Source organism: Athene cunicularia (genome assembly GCF_003259725.1).
Source record: "Athene cunicularia isolate RWA chromosome Z unlocalized genomic scaffold, athCun1 chrZ_part1, whole genome shotgun sequence".
Lineage (NCBI taxonomy): Eukaryota > Metazoa > Chordata > Aves > Strigiformes > Strigidae > Athene > Athene cunicularia.
Window position 1 is genome coordinate 1,310,141 of NW_020799142.1, and position 15,558 is coordinate 1,325,698.

General features: G+C 39.2%; 1 protein-coding gene across 1 annotated transcript in view; it reads right to left on the reverse strand.

Moving 5' to 3' along the window:
- Positions 1–8,202: 8,202 nt before the first annotated feature.
- The window catches only part of EFNA5 (ephrin A5), a 52,173-nt gene continuing 44,817 nt past the window's right edge, over positions 8,203–15,558 (reverse strand). The window contains exon 5 of the mRNA XM_026865753.1: positions 8,203–12,383. Within this exon, the coding sequence (XP_026721554.1) occupies positions 12,262–12,383 (122 nt within the window). The 3' untranslated portion in view covers positions 8,203–12,261. The remainder of the gene's footprint in view (positions 12,384–15,558) is intronic.

A 15,558-nucleotide genomic window follows, 5' to 3' on the forward strand; every position in this document is an offset into this window, starting at 1 on the left:
ACCTGCCAGACAAAATGTTCCATCTTTCCCTTCACTCTCACAAAAGTCCGGCCAAGGCAGAGTTAATTGCTATAGATAAAGAGTTTCAGAGAAACAAGGCTGGGTGGGGGGAGGGGAAAGAGAACAGAAAAATTGTATATTAAGAAACTGTTTGTGAACCGGGCAGGGAGCAATGCCAACTGCTGATCTTCAAGCTGAAGTATGTTTGTCTTAGGGGACTTTCCTGTCTCCCTGTTCCTGTATGGAGGACCAGACAGGGTTCACAGGGGAAAATCTCAGATTGGGATGAACTCAGCACTCCCCACAGTGCCTCTTGCCTCTGTCCTCACCCTGCCAGCATGTCCCAATGGACTCACACTCTTCTGCACTTAACACTTTTAGACAAAATGGAGCTCTGTTTCCTATGCTCAATAGCCAGGCTCAGCACAGACTGACAATTGCTTTACAATGTTCCTTAGGGCCTAGAGTACTATTACCTATGAATATGTAGTTTCTCAGAGTCATGGTCACACTCCTCTATTAAAAATAGTTTATCATACAAGTTTTTGCCTGTGCAAAAGCTTTTCAGCCACATATAAGTATCCACACCTAGCACTCTGCCCAAACAAGTTTGTGACAACATCTCTCCTGGCCACCCATCCTACAGTACTAGGTATTGAAGGGAATGCTTTTAAGTTTAATTACTAAGAAATAGTTGGGGTTGGGCAAAAGGGAGAGAATACACTGGCTCACAGGAAGACCCAATGTATTTCATTAATTGTACTGTAGTTTCTTACCCATTCTTGCTCCCAGTCCATTCGATAACTGTGTTTTGAAAGATTCAACTTCTGCCCCTAGGTTTTCATTTTAATTCCTAACGGTGAAGTTAACATTTCTGTGAAAATAAATAGACTGTCAAATCACACAGCTGAATACATACAGCACAGTAGTGTGTATTTGCTAATACTGTCTACAAGACACACTTTGTGTGATAATACAAGGTTTAAATTCTGTTCCTTCCAGCATGCCCTGCAGACAGAATTGCTATTAGATATGCTACCTTTTTTTCTAATTAAGTTGGAGACAGACCAGAAATTAAAAGTGAGTACAGCACCAGGTGCCCAATTCATAAAGTTTCTTTCTCTTTATTGCTAGATTTCAAACTCTTGCATAGTTTCTCGCCCTTTTCAACTAACATTGGATACTCTGAGGCTTGATGAGACATGATGGATTCCAGGCTTGGTATCACTCACTCCATATATGCAATAAGCAGTGTATTGTGTTGATGTAAACAGCTCCCAGATCTGGTGTGTTGAATATTTCTTGCCTAATTTTTCCAAATGGAAACTGCTTGCCGAGTGAGTCACAGTGTGTTTTCTCCCTCCTTCAGAAGATTCTTCTCAGGTGTCTCAACGGCCTGCTGCTCTGTCGCAAGAATGGCTTTCTTTTTTCATTTCTCCACAAGACACACAATTAGGACATGCGCGCTTTTTTTTTGCTTTTTTTTTTTTTTTTTTTTTTTTTTTCAAAAAAAAACCCTGCATAGCAAGACTGCATGTATTTTCTTTTTCTCTTTGACATTTTCCACTTCCTCAATCCCAAATTTAGTGCCTGGAATATGTATTCTGAGCACTTGTCCTGCATTCCTCCTGCAGATACAACAGGTGCTTAACACAGCAGAAGTGTGTGTTTTCATTCTGGTCTCTTCCACAGCAACTTCTTCAGACTTCACAATTTATTAAGGAGAGGAAGAGAGAAATGCACATTTCTTGTAATAGCCTCCTGAAGCACAAGCAGCTAACAAGCTGCATTATATTTAAAAATAGAAGAGTTTTATTATTATTCAGTATATTAAACCACACATTTAAGACAGTTATCTGTTGCCTCAGAGAGCTGCAATCTTTAATTGACTACTTTGTGACTTTCTTGTTTTAATTATGGCTGAAACAAAGAAAATAGCTTTTGTGGTGATTTTGGGACAATTTTTCACTGAAAGGATGCAAAAAGAGCAAACAGATGAAAAGAACAGTGACATCCAAATAATACTGTCAGGGATAACATGCTCCATGAGGGTGGTTGTGTATCACATATAAACACACAAAGAAAAGGACCTATCCATTTCATAGTGAGTTTATTGTCTCCTGGTGAAAGTTTTAAGAAAAGTTTAGATGTTTAAAATCTGAAAGAATTTTTCTTCTGTTCTCTTTGACAGTGTTAGATATAACTCCAAATAAAACTGCATATGGAGAAGATGGCAAGAAAGTAACATATGATCTATGCTGATTTATTTTAGTCCACACTGAAGACCAAAAGTCTTATTTTCCTGTCCATCCATGAAAAATAATGTTTTTAAAAGCACTCAGCTGTGACTTCTTTCAAGTCACTGTTTTGTTTTATTTTTTTCCTTTTGTTTAAAGAAAAGCAGATTTACTACAATAAATTCCTTTATTTTGCATCAAATGCAGATAGTATCATCTGTCTCTCTGATTCATAGACCCCTAGGCAGCTTTTCCAGTCCAGCTCTTACCTGAAACATCTTTGAGATCAAGGCTGCTGTCAGTGGCCCAGTTTGAGGCCTGATCTTCATCAGATGTGTAGTGAACTATGGAAGGCAACATCACAATGAGCAGCAGGGCACAGAACTGAACATCAGCCTTGAAAGACAGGTTTTGGACAAGAGTCAAAATTAATGCAAATAGTTTTTGGTATCTCCAAGTAGAAAAAATACAGAATGGATAGTAGTTACCCAGGATCCAAATCAACCCCCAAATTGAGCTTTTTTACCAGCAGAGAGGCAGCAGGGATGCCAGAAAAGCAGTCTGACAACAGGACAGCGCAGGGAAACACTGGCCAAGTGAGAAAGGGTGAGCACCAGTCTTTTAAGTGGGTGTTTGTTTGTGTCACATTACTTATCTACCCAGATGTTGTCTGACACCTGTTCCCACAGGTCCAGCACACCTAGGTATAGTAAACATGTAATAAACCCTTGCTCTAAACTTCATCACAGTGTAAATTGCTCAGTGTTCCCTCCAAGAGTGCCATTATCATGAACTGACACCACCTTGCTTTGACACTAAAGAGATCAGACTTTTAGTAGTTGTGGTTAATAGACAAATACAAAGAGGGCTGTGGTCTTCAGGACCTTGCAGCTTCCCTGTACCTCACCAAAGATGAGACATTAAAGCAATGATCCTTCAGCACTGTTCAGCTGTAGCAGAAAAGAGTGGAGATTGCCCTTTCCTGCCTCAGCTCATGAAAAGTGTACTGCTTTGACTTACATCCCCCAAATCTCCATATCTTGTAAACACTTGCCAGTCAGTTGCTCACGAACAGGCGAAGTGAAGTGGCAGCTTCAGATTCAAATGCAAACACTGCTGGAGAGTATCTGAAATAAATACAGTGTTCAAAAGTTGAAGGTCCTTTTTTAGTCAAAAACCATGAGCTTCCTCATATGAAGCATGTTAAGAAGTGGCTGTAATGCAAAGCACAGATAAAACACCTGCTTTCTGCAAAGCTATCAGGAAGATCTGCATGTCCCATCAGACTAATTTTGGTGCTAGAGAAGAGTAAGGGGAGGGAGATATGCACTGCCTGCTGCTTTCAATGGAGTCCCTGAGCAGAGAGGTTGCTATATTAACCACCTCACTGTTTTGTGCCAATCTCAGTAACTGTTCTTGTTAAAACCTTTATTATCCATGGATGCAAATATCTCATCATTAAAACAGCATAAATATTCATACTGTGTGCATTTCATTTAGCCACATGGAAAAACTGGAGTACAAGAGTTCTGAGGAAATCTGGCTGATGAGAGCAGAGCACAGGAAGTGTGCATGGGTTTTCCTTTCTTTTTACCTGCAGATAAATGCAAATTAGCTAATTAAATAAACAACCACAAAAGGGGTACAGATTCACTAGCAAGGATGATATGCACACTTGTTTTGACTTCTGTGTCAAATGGAACACAAGATCTTTATAATGTAAGTATGTACAAGAACCAGGATAAAGTAAATCTAATGAACAAAGCCTGATAGGCATTGCTGCATAGGTTCATCTGGCTTTGTCTCATGTTTAATGTCTAATCATTAACACTGTGCATGATCCATGCTGTTGTTCAGTCCTTTTTAAGCCAGAGCAGTCATCCTTCTCTTTCCAGTTGTTGTAAATCAAAATGTAGCTGTATCCTGCCCCCTGAAAGTCAGTTTATCTGCACTCTACACTCCTGATTCAGCTTCAGGACCTTTTTGATGGCAAAGCTAAAACAACAACAAAAAAAGTTATTCTCAAAACCAAGTTTTAAAATGACCATTCAAGTATGTGTTGCACAGCGTGCTCAGCAATGCGGGGAGATCTCTCACAAGTTTTTGATTCTTCAGAATCACAGAATCACAGAATCATCTAGGTTGGAAAAGACCTTGAAGATCATCTAGTCCAACCATTAACCTCACACTGACAGTTCCCAACTACACCATATCCCTCAGTGCTATGTCAACCCAACTCTTAAACACCTCCAGGGATGGGGACTCCACCACCTCCCTGGGCAGCCCATTCCAATGCCTAACAACCCCTTCTGGAAAGAAATACTTCCTAATATCCAGTCTAAACCTTCCCTGGTGCAACTTGAGGCCATTACCTCTTGTCCTATCGCTTGTTCCTTGGTTAAAGAGACTCATCCCCAGGTCTCTGCAACCTCCTTTCAGGGAGCTGTAGAGGGCGATGAGGTCTCCCCTCAGCCTCCTCTTCTCCAGACTAAACACCTCCAGTTCCCTCAGCTGCTCCCCATACGACCTGTGCTCCAGACCCTGCACCAGCTTCGTTGCCCTTCTCTGGACACGCTCGAGTCAATGTCCGTTTTGTAGTGAGAGGCCCAAAACTGAATACAGGAATCAAGGTGCAGGGGTACGATCACTTCCCTGTCCCTGCTGGCCTGAGCTGCCAGCATCTCCACAGGCAACAGCTGCAGGCACCGCCTTGAAAAGCATTGCAGAGTGCAAGATTTCAAGTTTTTCCTGCTTTAGAATTGCAAGGTGAGGTATATGGTTTTAAATGCTAGTAGGTTTTCAGAACTGCTCAACGTTGGCCTAATTGAATGATAAATATTTCCCTGACTTCCACAAGCATAGTGCTTGACCAGAGAACCACTTCTAGACAACACAGTCTGACACATTTCAGGTTTTCTATTTAATGTTTTTATGAATTTCAAAAAATAAGCAAGACTTTTACTAATTTACATGAGTAGTCATTTCCTCAACTCAAAGTTTGCTGTATACTTCCCACTGCTGCTTAGCCATTTGTAACTGAATGAGTTCTCTATTTGTTTCCCACCACTTCTCAATTCCCCTTCTAGCTAGCAGAAGCATTGGGATACACACAGTGCAATGTAAGCATGCCAAGTTTCCACTGAAGCATTCACACCCATCCAAGGGCCTGATTCTCCTGACCCTCCTCAGGCAAAGATGGTTGCTTCAGGACCACAGCTTGCCATTTGCAAAATGTAGCATTCCATTTATTCCCAATACCCAAGTATAAAATGATCAGAACTCCAGTATCATATCACATTGGTTGCAACTTTAGGCCTAAAGACGCTTTGTTTTTGTTGCATGCAGATTCTAGACTGTTTTGCAATAGATAAAGTGACAGTGAGAGGAGGAAAGAAAAAACCTCCTAAACTTCTTGGACTAGGTAGTCAGAGATTAGCTGAACCTTTATTTAAGATAGTGCAAGTTACAGTACATGAGAACAAATGACACAGTGGGTTCTCAGCAATAGAAGGAACAGATGGATGTTTGTATCTACAGTATCCTATTGATGACCCTTACTTTTACAAATATCATCCACACAGAAACTTCATTTTTTCCAACAACAGTTCTGTCTGTGGATGAAGAAATGTGTTTAAATGTTAAAATTAGTATGGAGAAATATATATTTCTATGTGGGCCAGTATGTACCACAAAATAGCACTTAGAGCATGCTTTGAACATAAGAACTTAAAGATAGCTGTGTGTAAGAATGCACTTAAGATTGTGTATAGAGGTACCTTCCTTCCTTTACTTCAGAGACATTACAAGCAAGATAAGCATCTAGAAATCACTCTGTACTCTTGATCTTGAATGCAGTGTATGCTTTCATGAAGTTCTAGGCAAAACAGACAACTCCTCTTTCCCTCAAAGTATGCATCTAACTTCCACCCTGCAATTTCTTGTATTTATATTCCTCCTTATGTAACCAAATGACATGAGAAATTGCTTGAAAAACCATCATAGGAAAAATGAGTGTTTCAAGATGCTGGTGGCTGCAGAAGATAACTTGTAGTTTGAATTCTTCCAAATTATGACTGACAGTATCAGTCAGGTAACAGATTTATCTGGGAGGAGGGAACCAACAAAAAACCTGCTTGGCTCTTCAACATTTTTTGCAATATCACTTCCATTTTGAATTTTCTTTGAAGGATATTTTTGCATGTAACAAATACTTTGTTTTAAAAGCTTCTATGTGGTCTAGGAGAAAACTTCAGCAAAAAATTTTAATTGGTGATATTTCAGCTTGCTTTGATTCAAAGCAAAGAATCAAAATGGTGCTGAAAGCAAACAAACATTAAGCAGTTGTCTCGTACAAGTTCTCTCTGTACTGCAGTCTTTACAGTGAAGACTTGAGTCTTGATCTGGGCCCTTAGGATATGCCTCTAATACAAAGATCAATAATGCTTTAAACTAAACTTCTTAGTAAGGGCAAATGGTAACAAAAATAAGAGTCATAAGGAAGGAAGCACTTTTCAATTTTGCATTGTTAAAACTTGTAAAAAGTTTAACCAACTCAGTTGGTTACCACATCTCTAATTTATATAAGTAAACGCTTTGTTTTGAATGAATAAAGCACTTTTTGGCACACAACCATATTACAGTGGTATGATGCATGCCTGAATATTGCTTTGAAAGCCCTCGGAGGTACTTTCTGAGCAGAATTATTCTGCAGAAGGAAAGATGAGGGAGCACAAAGGCTCATTGTGCACACTAATGCAGAAAAATGAAATCAAATACCATTCTCAGCAAAAGCAGAATGTCTTCTGAGCAAAGACTATTAAGTGTGTCAGACTGGAGGATATTTTCTGGACATGGCTATTATGTTAAGACATACTGAACATGTGTCACTTATAACCCTGCCCTGGCTGTAACATCACAGCTCTGGAGGAAAAAAGTCTGGTGTATCAATTCTTTGTATCAAATACTCACACACAATTCTCTCACCAAGCTGTCACTTCTCATTTGTAAAGATGGTTAGAGTAAGTTGTAATTAGTACTTGCTGCCCTGTCAACTAATTAGATGTAATAAAAAGCTCTCAGTGAGTTTAATGCTAATATGGTGTAATTACAGCTGAGTTTTGAATTCATGATGCATGTATTAAAATTTTTGGTATGTGCCCCCCACCTTCTATGACCTAAACTTTCAGGTTAAACTTATCATATGAATAGTAATCAGGCACTGCCAAAGAAAACCATTTCAGACCTAAATACAAGTCAATCTCAATCCAGTCCTGTGCATTTTTAGAGGCACTACATCAGTCTCTAGTCAGGGGTTGAAGGAAGGGGGAGGAGAAACAATCATCCAGTTGTTTGCTTCCCCATTCTTCTCTTCCCTTCAGGAGTCACCCTTGCTCACATTCTCCCATCCATGAGACTCCCAGTGCTCTCAGATATTTTCCTCCCTTTTGTAAAGAAAACCATGTCTGAGATTTCAAGGCCACTTTCAACCCCATCTCTTTGTCAGTCTGAAGGGCATCCTGGGTAGAGGGGCACCATGTGCAACTGCCCTGTTTGCATCACCTCTGGGTTTTACTCTATTTCTCAGTGTTACACCATATAACTACTTGTTACCCAGGGGAGTAAGGAAAACTGACTGGGAGGCCCAGAACAGGGCAAAAGTGATGATGAAAACCATGTAATTCACCAGCACTTGGTTGACATAGTTCCTTACTCTCCTATGTATTTGGAAGAGCTATGAATACATAAAAAAAAAAAAAAAAAAAAAAAGAGCAGAGCAGCCAGACTTTAGATTAGCCAGGATGTTGGTAGTTACAGCTCTAGATAGTTGTGCCCACTGCATTCTTCACACCTTCCCACTCATATTCCTCATTGCTTTCCATTGCCCAAAAATAGGTAAGGTAGGTACAAACAGCTCCCAGAATAAAGATGTAATTCATTGAACAGAAATGTAGCCTAAGAGAACCGATTAAAATGATGAAAATCTTCAATTTTATTTAAGTATAATTGTACGGACACGTGTATATACAAATACAGATCTTATGGGGCAGTTTGGGTTTGTTCTAACATTTTCTTTTAAGTTCATATAATGTAAGCATTTCAAAAACAGCACTCGATGAGTAAGTGCAAAGAAACTGCAAAGCAGGGCAGTACAAGCACAGGACCACACTGAGCTGGACTTTCATACCCAGATGCATACACAATGAGTGTCTTCAATGGGGTGTCAAGCATGGAAAGCGGATTTTGCAGACTCATGGGTAACCTCCAACATGCCAGCATCTATTAAACTGTACAGACAATGGCAGCAAGCCTATTGTAGGGAGATTTGTCTCACATCCGAGAAGCTTGAGGGCGAATGCATGGGAAAAACTCAGTGATGCCAGATCAGAAACAGATCCGCCCATTCACAGCTCCAAAAAAGGAGGGTGGGAGAGGAGGAAGGACAGGAAGAGGGAAGTGTGGAGGGTTGTACATTAAAACTGGTGATTACAAAATCCAAGTGTAATGAAAGGAGAAGAATTAACACTCTAAGCCTCTGAAATTTACTGAATCATTGCTCTCACAAGGCAATGGATTAAGTTCAGTTTTGAGGGTTAGGGGTGGGAATCAACAGGTATAAATACAACCATTTTCCTTCCACAGTTATATAGGAAAGGAAACAATCTACTCATCTACTCTCAGTGCCTCCCAAATGTGTTTCTAGTACTTTTGGAACCAAGAACATACACACATCGCACATGACACTGGCAAGATCCCTTTCTGGAAAAAAAAATATTCATGGAAACAAAACCAGAAGGAAAACAGGAGGAAAACTAATAAAAAATAAACAAACAAACAAACTAACAGAAGAGTTGTTATATCCCCGAAGCCTTTTTAGAAACAAACATGATACAAGAGAACAGAAACTAACACAGAAACCACAGGGTTCCAACATCAGACCTTTAAACACTGAGGACAAAACACTGATTATCAAAAGTCATGTTGTTTCAGGTCTTGACATTGTGAAGTCTTGCAATAGATGAACGGTTTTCAAAGATGAATCCTGTATGCTGCAGTGTCATGGCCACTTGTCTCTCAGTTCTCAGCCATGATCACACTTCATGCTTCAAAGCTCTGTCTTGTAATCAACGTGTGATTTTAATATCCTGAAAGTCTATTGTTCTCACTTACAAAAGACATAAGAATCAAATTAATACTTTATTATCAAACACTATATACAACAGAGTTTGCTAATAATACAGAATTTAAAGAACATAGCTTTAAGTTTCACTTGTCTTTCCTTCACCATCCAAGTAAGTACAGTACAAAACAATATTCTAAACTAACACGAAATGTTACCTTGTCTATTAAAGGATACACAGTATCCACTAAACTGACTGATCCCTATTTTCCCTGCTTCACATTGCAATGCCCTTGGCAGGCAGGAGTGCAGGTCATGGGGGTAAGTAAACCACCTAGGCTGAGGGAGAATCACTCCCTCAGAATTCAACTGGGACAGATAAAGGGAAAGGGAACAGAAATCTTAATTTGCACCAACATCTGCATTTAAAACATCTAGAGATTTGCAACACAACACAAGCCCATCAGCATTTATGTACTTTGTATGACTTGGATTGCCTGATGCCATCAAGTATCAAACTGACAGCGTCTGGTACGTTACCAGCCACAGCATGCCAGGCAGCACAGGAACCTGCCTTGCAGGTACATCACTCATGCTGTTCCTCATCTACACAGCAGGGCTCTGTGATAAAACAAAAGGGTGAATTTCACCAGGAGTAACTAATGAAAATCCTTTGCTCTAGATAAATGTATGTCTTCAACTATGATATCATTCAGAAACAAAGGATGAAAAATGAAGTCACCATTTCTACTTTAAATTAGCACCACTGTTATGACTGCCTTCAATTGCAATGAATCATTTTAATATGGTTACCTATCATGCAATATTATCTGTAATCTGGTTAATAATCCATTTGATAAGGTGCATTTTGATTAAGATCACCTCATCCAAAGCTTTTTAGTTCCTACAGTAAGTATTAAGTGTGTGCACCAAGCAGATCCATATTAAATAAAGTACCAGATAGCTGGTAGTGAGATGATGACTTCCCTCACTGTTTAGACTGTGTATCTTCATTGTGTGCACTTCACACTAGAGGAAATTTCCTATGTTCCTCCTGTAAGCATGAGCCCTGTATTAATGACTGTGTTGTATGATATCAGGCAAGCCCAGATCATAGTTTAGCATGCATAAACCTTCCTTTACTATTAAATTTTGTTTTCCCCTTTCCTCCTTTTCTGAATATTGGGCTGCTTCAACTTCTGGAAAGCTTTTCTTCATTAAAAAAAGTCCACAAAGTGCTGTCTATTAATGGTATCACTCAATTTTGTTATGGCAGACTTTTTCTTCAGAATTAATATAGAAAACCCTTGTTTTGCTTGAATGTGCTCCATGTTTTCTTTCACATTTGACATAATTATTACAGGTTTTTTTATAAAACCTCTGTTTCAGTCCCAGTCTGATATTTCCCTGATTATGCTTAGAAGTCCAAATTTCATGGCAGACTAGCCAAAAATACCCCAAGGCTTGCACTTCCTGGAAAATGACTTTTTGAAGTTCTACATTAGCCAAGGCTCAGATTCCTTAAACAGGGTCACTCCTAATTCCACCAAACAAGACAGTCCCATTTCCTAATTGCATCAAGGGTTACCACTTCTCTCACATGTTTAAATAGGACAAGCATATATACTCACTCTCAGCATAAAGTATATCTAAATAATGTATTTTCTATTCTAGTGGATTTTTAAAAAAATATTTTGTTAAGTCTTTGGGAGCCCATCTAGTTTATCTCCAGCTGATGAACATGTTTTCTCTACACTTCAAACTGTGCTGGAAGGGGAAAAGATAAAAAATCAACACTTGAATTTGTACTCCACACTTCTTTCCCACCACCAAAGAATGCTACTAGACTGTCCTGGCTTCTTCTACATGTGATTTATTCCCATGGTTGAGGAACTTGCAGGAGAGACAAATCAAGAGCACACTGCAGATCCTGTATCCCAAACATGTTTCCTCTGGCCACTGATGTCCTCTCTTAGCATGTATTAACACCCAGAGCAGCATCCAAGGCTATCAGAGACTAAGTCAGCGCTGGGGAAGGTCACTTTATTCTCAAAAGTGCCTCTGCATTTCAAGAAAAAATTGTAGCACCACGGTGATTTGTTTTAAAATAAAATAATCCGGTGTGCATTATCCCCTTAAAACGAAATAACAGAGGCACTCACACCCCCAGTGGAGTTTCCTAAATCTGACCTTGCTTGCTGTGTGCTAACATTCCTAAATACTAACTTATTCCTCTCACCAAAGACAGCATTTCGACTCATGAGCACAATTTTACTGTCAAACATGTTTCATGACAGTCCTATAAGAAACATAATTTTTCCCTTTCAGAAGCCTGTTCATTTAGAAATTCCTGGAGGAAATGGTGTTATATTATATCTAGTCTTAATATTTCCCCTCCGGTCCTGACATGGTGACATGATGCCTTGCATGATCATCTTACAGTGCTGAATGAGAAGGCATAAATATTGTATCAGAGAGAAAAACTCTCCCAGGCTTTCACTCACTTTCCTTATCCTTCACTGACTGCATCAGCCACTACTCTTCCTTGTCCACATATGGATGACACAGTGAGCTAGCAGAGGCGACTTCTTAAAAGAGAATGCAGAGGAAAATAAGAATCACTAGTGTCACTATTATAGTTTGGCATTTTCATCTGGAGTCCTTTTATTTATATGGAGGGGGTTAAGAAAGTCACAGGGTAGGTAGGGATGGGTGCTGAAGCTAGTTATCCCCTTCAGATTTTTGCTGAGTTCAGGCTAAAAGGGAGAAGAAAAGGGAAAAGGAAAAAATAACAATTTGACATCTGCAAAAACAATAAAGTCCCTTTCCTGGGATGAGCAGTTAGGTGGATCTCTGATGTTCCAAGACCCTGATATTTTCTGCGACAGGTTGCCGGAGCATACTGTGCTATAATATCAAAAGCATTGCCAGGAGGAACAATAGAGTTGCCAAAAGCCGGCTGGGTATCCTTGGTGTCTGTGCAGCATTCTCACCACGGGATGGCTCGGCTGACTCATGTACGGTATCATCTGTTCAAACAGAAAGCATACATTCCAATGAGATTTTCCATCCTTAATAAACTCTCACTGAGCCGACAACAGTAAGTAGATTTCAGTGCCTTTATGAAATAGGGCAATGAACCTTGTGCTGTCATTGACTTTCACAAGCGCGCAATACTTCATTATGTAATCAACTTGGGGCCAAGTCCTGCATTTCTTACTGGCAAAACTCCCACTGAACACCAGAGGAGCAGAAAGTAAGTCAGATTTCAGCAGACTGAGGAATGAAAGATTTCTCTTCTAATAAAACACTATAGCTCTGGCTTTGGATGGCTCATTAGATAGCAATGCCAATAGGGAGGCAGCTAAATAAAAACACCTGATTTTCAAATGGCTTGAAGAAGAGTTGTACATGCTCAGAATTAATTTCACAGTTAATTCATTTACTGAGTTACAGATTTTGGTTCCTAAATTTGAAACTACTGCCTGTAAATCCAAGCATATATTCTACTTCCATGCATACAATTTCCACAGAAGCATACCACATCTGAAGATGCACAGGGGATATAAGACCAGTCTCCCCTTCTTGAAACAGAATTTTAAAGGCTAACACAGGACAATCTCCCATTTTATAGAATACATACTCACTTTGGGAAACTTCATAGGTAACAGATTACCTTTTACGGTACACAAAATACAGATTTATATATATGCTGCTAAAACTAATGAAAAAAAAAGAACCAGCTGAGTTGGGAAAACATGCTTAGATATTAGTGGCAGAAGAAAACACAGTAGCAAATACTAAATTTGTGATACCTTATAAAACTGTTTAGTTTTTGTAAACTAAAGATCAGAATTAAAGCCACAGATTGCAACATTAAAAAAAAAAAAAAAAAAAAAAGGGGGTAATCTGGCTGCTTTAAAAGTAATCTCTCTGAGACTTGACACAAAAAGTCAGCTCTAGGTTTGAATTTTCTTAGTACTAAATAAATCAAATAAGCTATACCTTTTTAGGAAGTGTGAAGTGGCCTCAAAATGTATTTGTAAGTTATTTTAGAATGCCTAAGTTTCCAGGAAAATTAATAGTATCTCACTACTTAGTGAAAAAAGCTCCCCCATTTTATGAGAGATGTTGACATATCTATGATGTATCAGTCCCTTAGCTCCTATCTCAACAAACTGCACTGACAGGATGACACTGTATGAGAGATGTGCAATTCCAATTACAGGCACTAAGGGAAGTAAGATTCAGGACACTGGGATCACCATACTGCTTTGGCATGGAGCCTTTCATCTTTCTTAGCTTTAGCTAGAAACAAGCTCCCTCCCCTTCATATCCTTGACACCTAGCACAAAAGCATATAGAGCACTTAGCATAATTTAGGTTAACAGGCTCTTCAGCCTCAGTTTGGTTGCACAGCAAGATGCACAGTAAACCGGATTAGCAATTTTTCACTTCTTTTTTCCAGCACTAATGGACACTACAATCACGTCATGCTTATCAACAGGTCTTCAGTGCTGCTCAAGTCAACAGTATGAAAAGCAAGCACTGAACAGCTATAAATAGTTTCACATTTGTGAGAAAGGGCCATCATCAGATGGAAGTCCCACTGATGTCGGTGGCAAACCCTGGCTGGAATGACTTTGGTTACATCTCCCCAACAGGTACAGCAGGGAAACCCTCCCAAGCACTTCAGCCCTGAAGGGGGCCCTAATATTCTTTCTCCAGAATTGTTCCAAAGGAATCTAAAAATTTCAGTGAATGCTGGCTACTGAAAAGTAACAGTTTCAGTGGCTGTTAATAATGAAAGCTGTTTCACATTTCATTTTCAAGTTACACTCTTGCACATTGGTGACAGTACAATGACAATATAGTAATTCGCAAGAGGAGCTTCCCAATAAAATCATACTCTTAAGATGTTAACAGGGAAAAATATCCCTGTTGTAACTGTCAGCTCTACTTCCTTTCATATATTTAGAGTCAGCTCTTCCCAATTTGGAAACATTCACTCACTGCTGATGAACTAAAACTACAGAGGAGAATGATGTACATTACCTTCTACCTCTTTCATCATCAATAGAAGTGCAAATAAGTCTGAATTTGCAACATTGAATGCCAACAGTTTTGTCCTAATTACATCCATGAGTCAGCACTAAAACACAACAGGGCAGAATTAGTGTAGAGCAGTAATAAATCCTCATTCTCTTTGACTACCAGATACTGCCATGACTGGAACACTGGCTTCTGGTAAAAAAACCTAAAAGCCCTAAACTAAAAACGATTAATTAAATAAAAAATATGGAGATGTTCTATGATGGCATTTTTATAAACCCATTCCTCACAGAAGAATTAAATTTCATGTAACATTAAAGAGTTCCTTTCAGGAAATCATCTGTGTTTTCTGTCAGTGCAGTCCCAAAGTTTCTATACTCATGTATTAGAGCACATGATACAACTGTGGTTCTCAAAGTCACTCTACAAATATGATTTTACTTGGGAGCTGCAGAGTTTCAATACTGCACAATCTTTAATGCTTGGGGAAATGATTTTGATTTTTTTAAACACTGAAGGCAAGTGATGAAGAGGACAAAATTCCTGAGTAAAATCTGGATGATCACTGCTGGAGACTGGGAATGCCAGCAGTAACTAGAAAAAAATATTTTGACAGCCATGAATTTTCCAGATTACACAGCTTTACATCATATGCTTCAGATATAATTTTTTCCAGATATGTACAGCTGCAATTTTTGTTTAGGGACTTTTTATTTTCATTATGAAGGAGGAAGGGAAGGGGAGGACAGGAACAGGGCCAATTAATTTCATCACTTCTGTGTGAAAGTGTGATCTCTATAGATCACTTTCCTACAAATTTCTGAACAAAAACAGTGAAGTTACAACGGTTCAAAAACCACACAAATGGTGATTTTAAAAGAAAGATGATAGTAAGTAAGATGCTGAACATGACCCTCCCAGTTCTTCTGTGTACTGTGAAAGAATTCAGTGGCAGGCTAGGGAAGAGCACAGAAGCAAAAGATGCATGTCAGAGGCAGGTAAATTAGTACACAATACAGATCACATACACCAAGATCCACTAAGGCAGCAGCAAGTCTAACAGCCTAATAACATAACAGTGTGAGCTGGTAGATCTGGGAATGACTGATTATCTAATGGTGACTGGTCCAAATAATAATGCAAATATACACT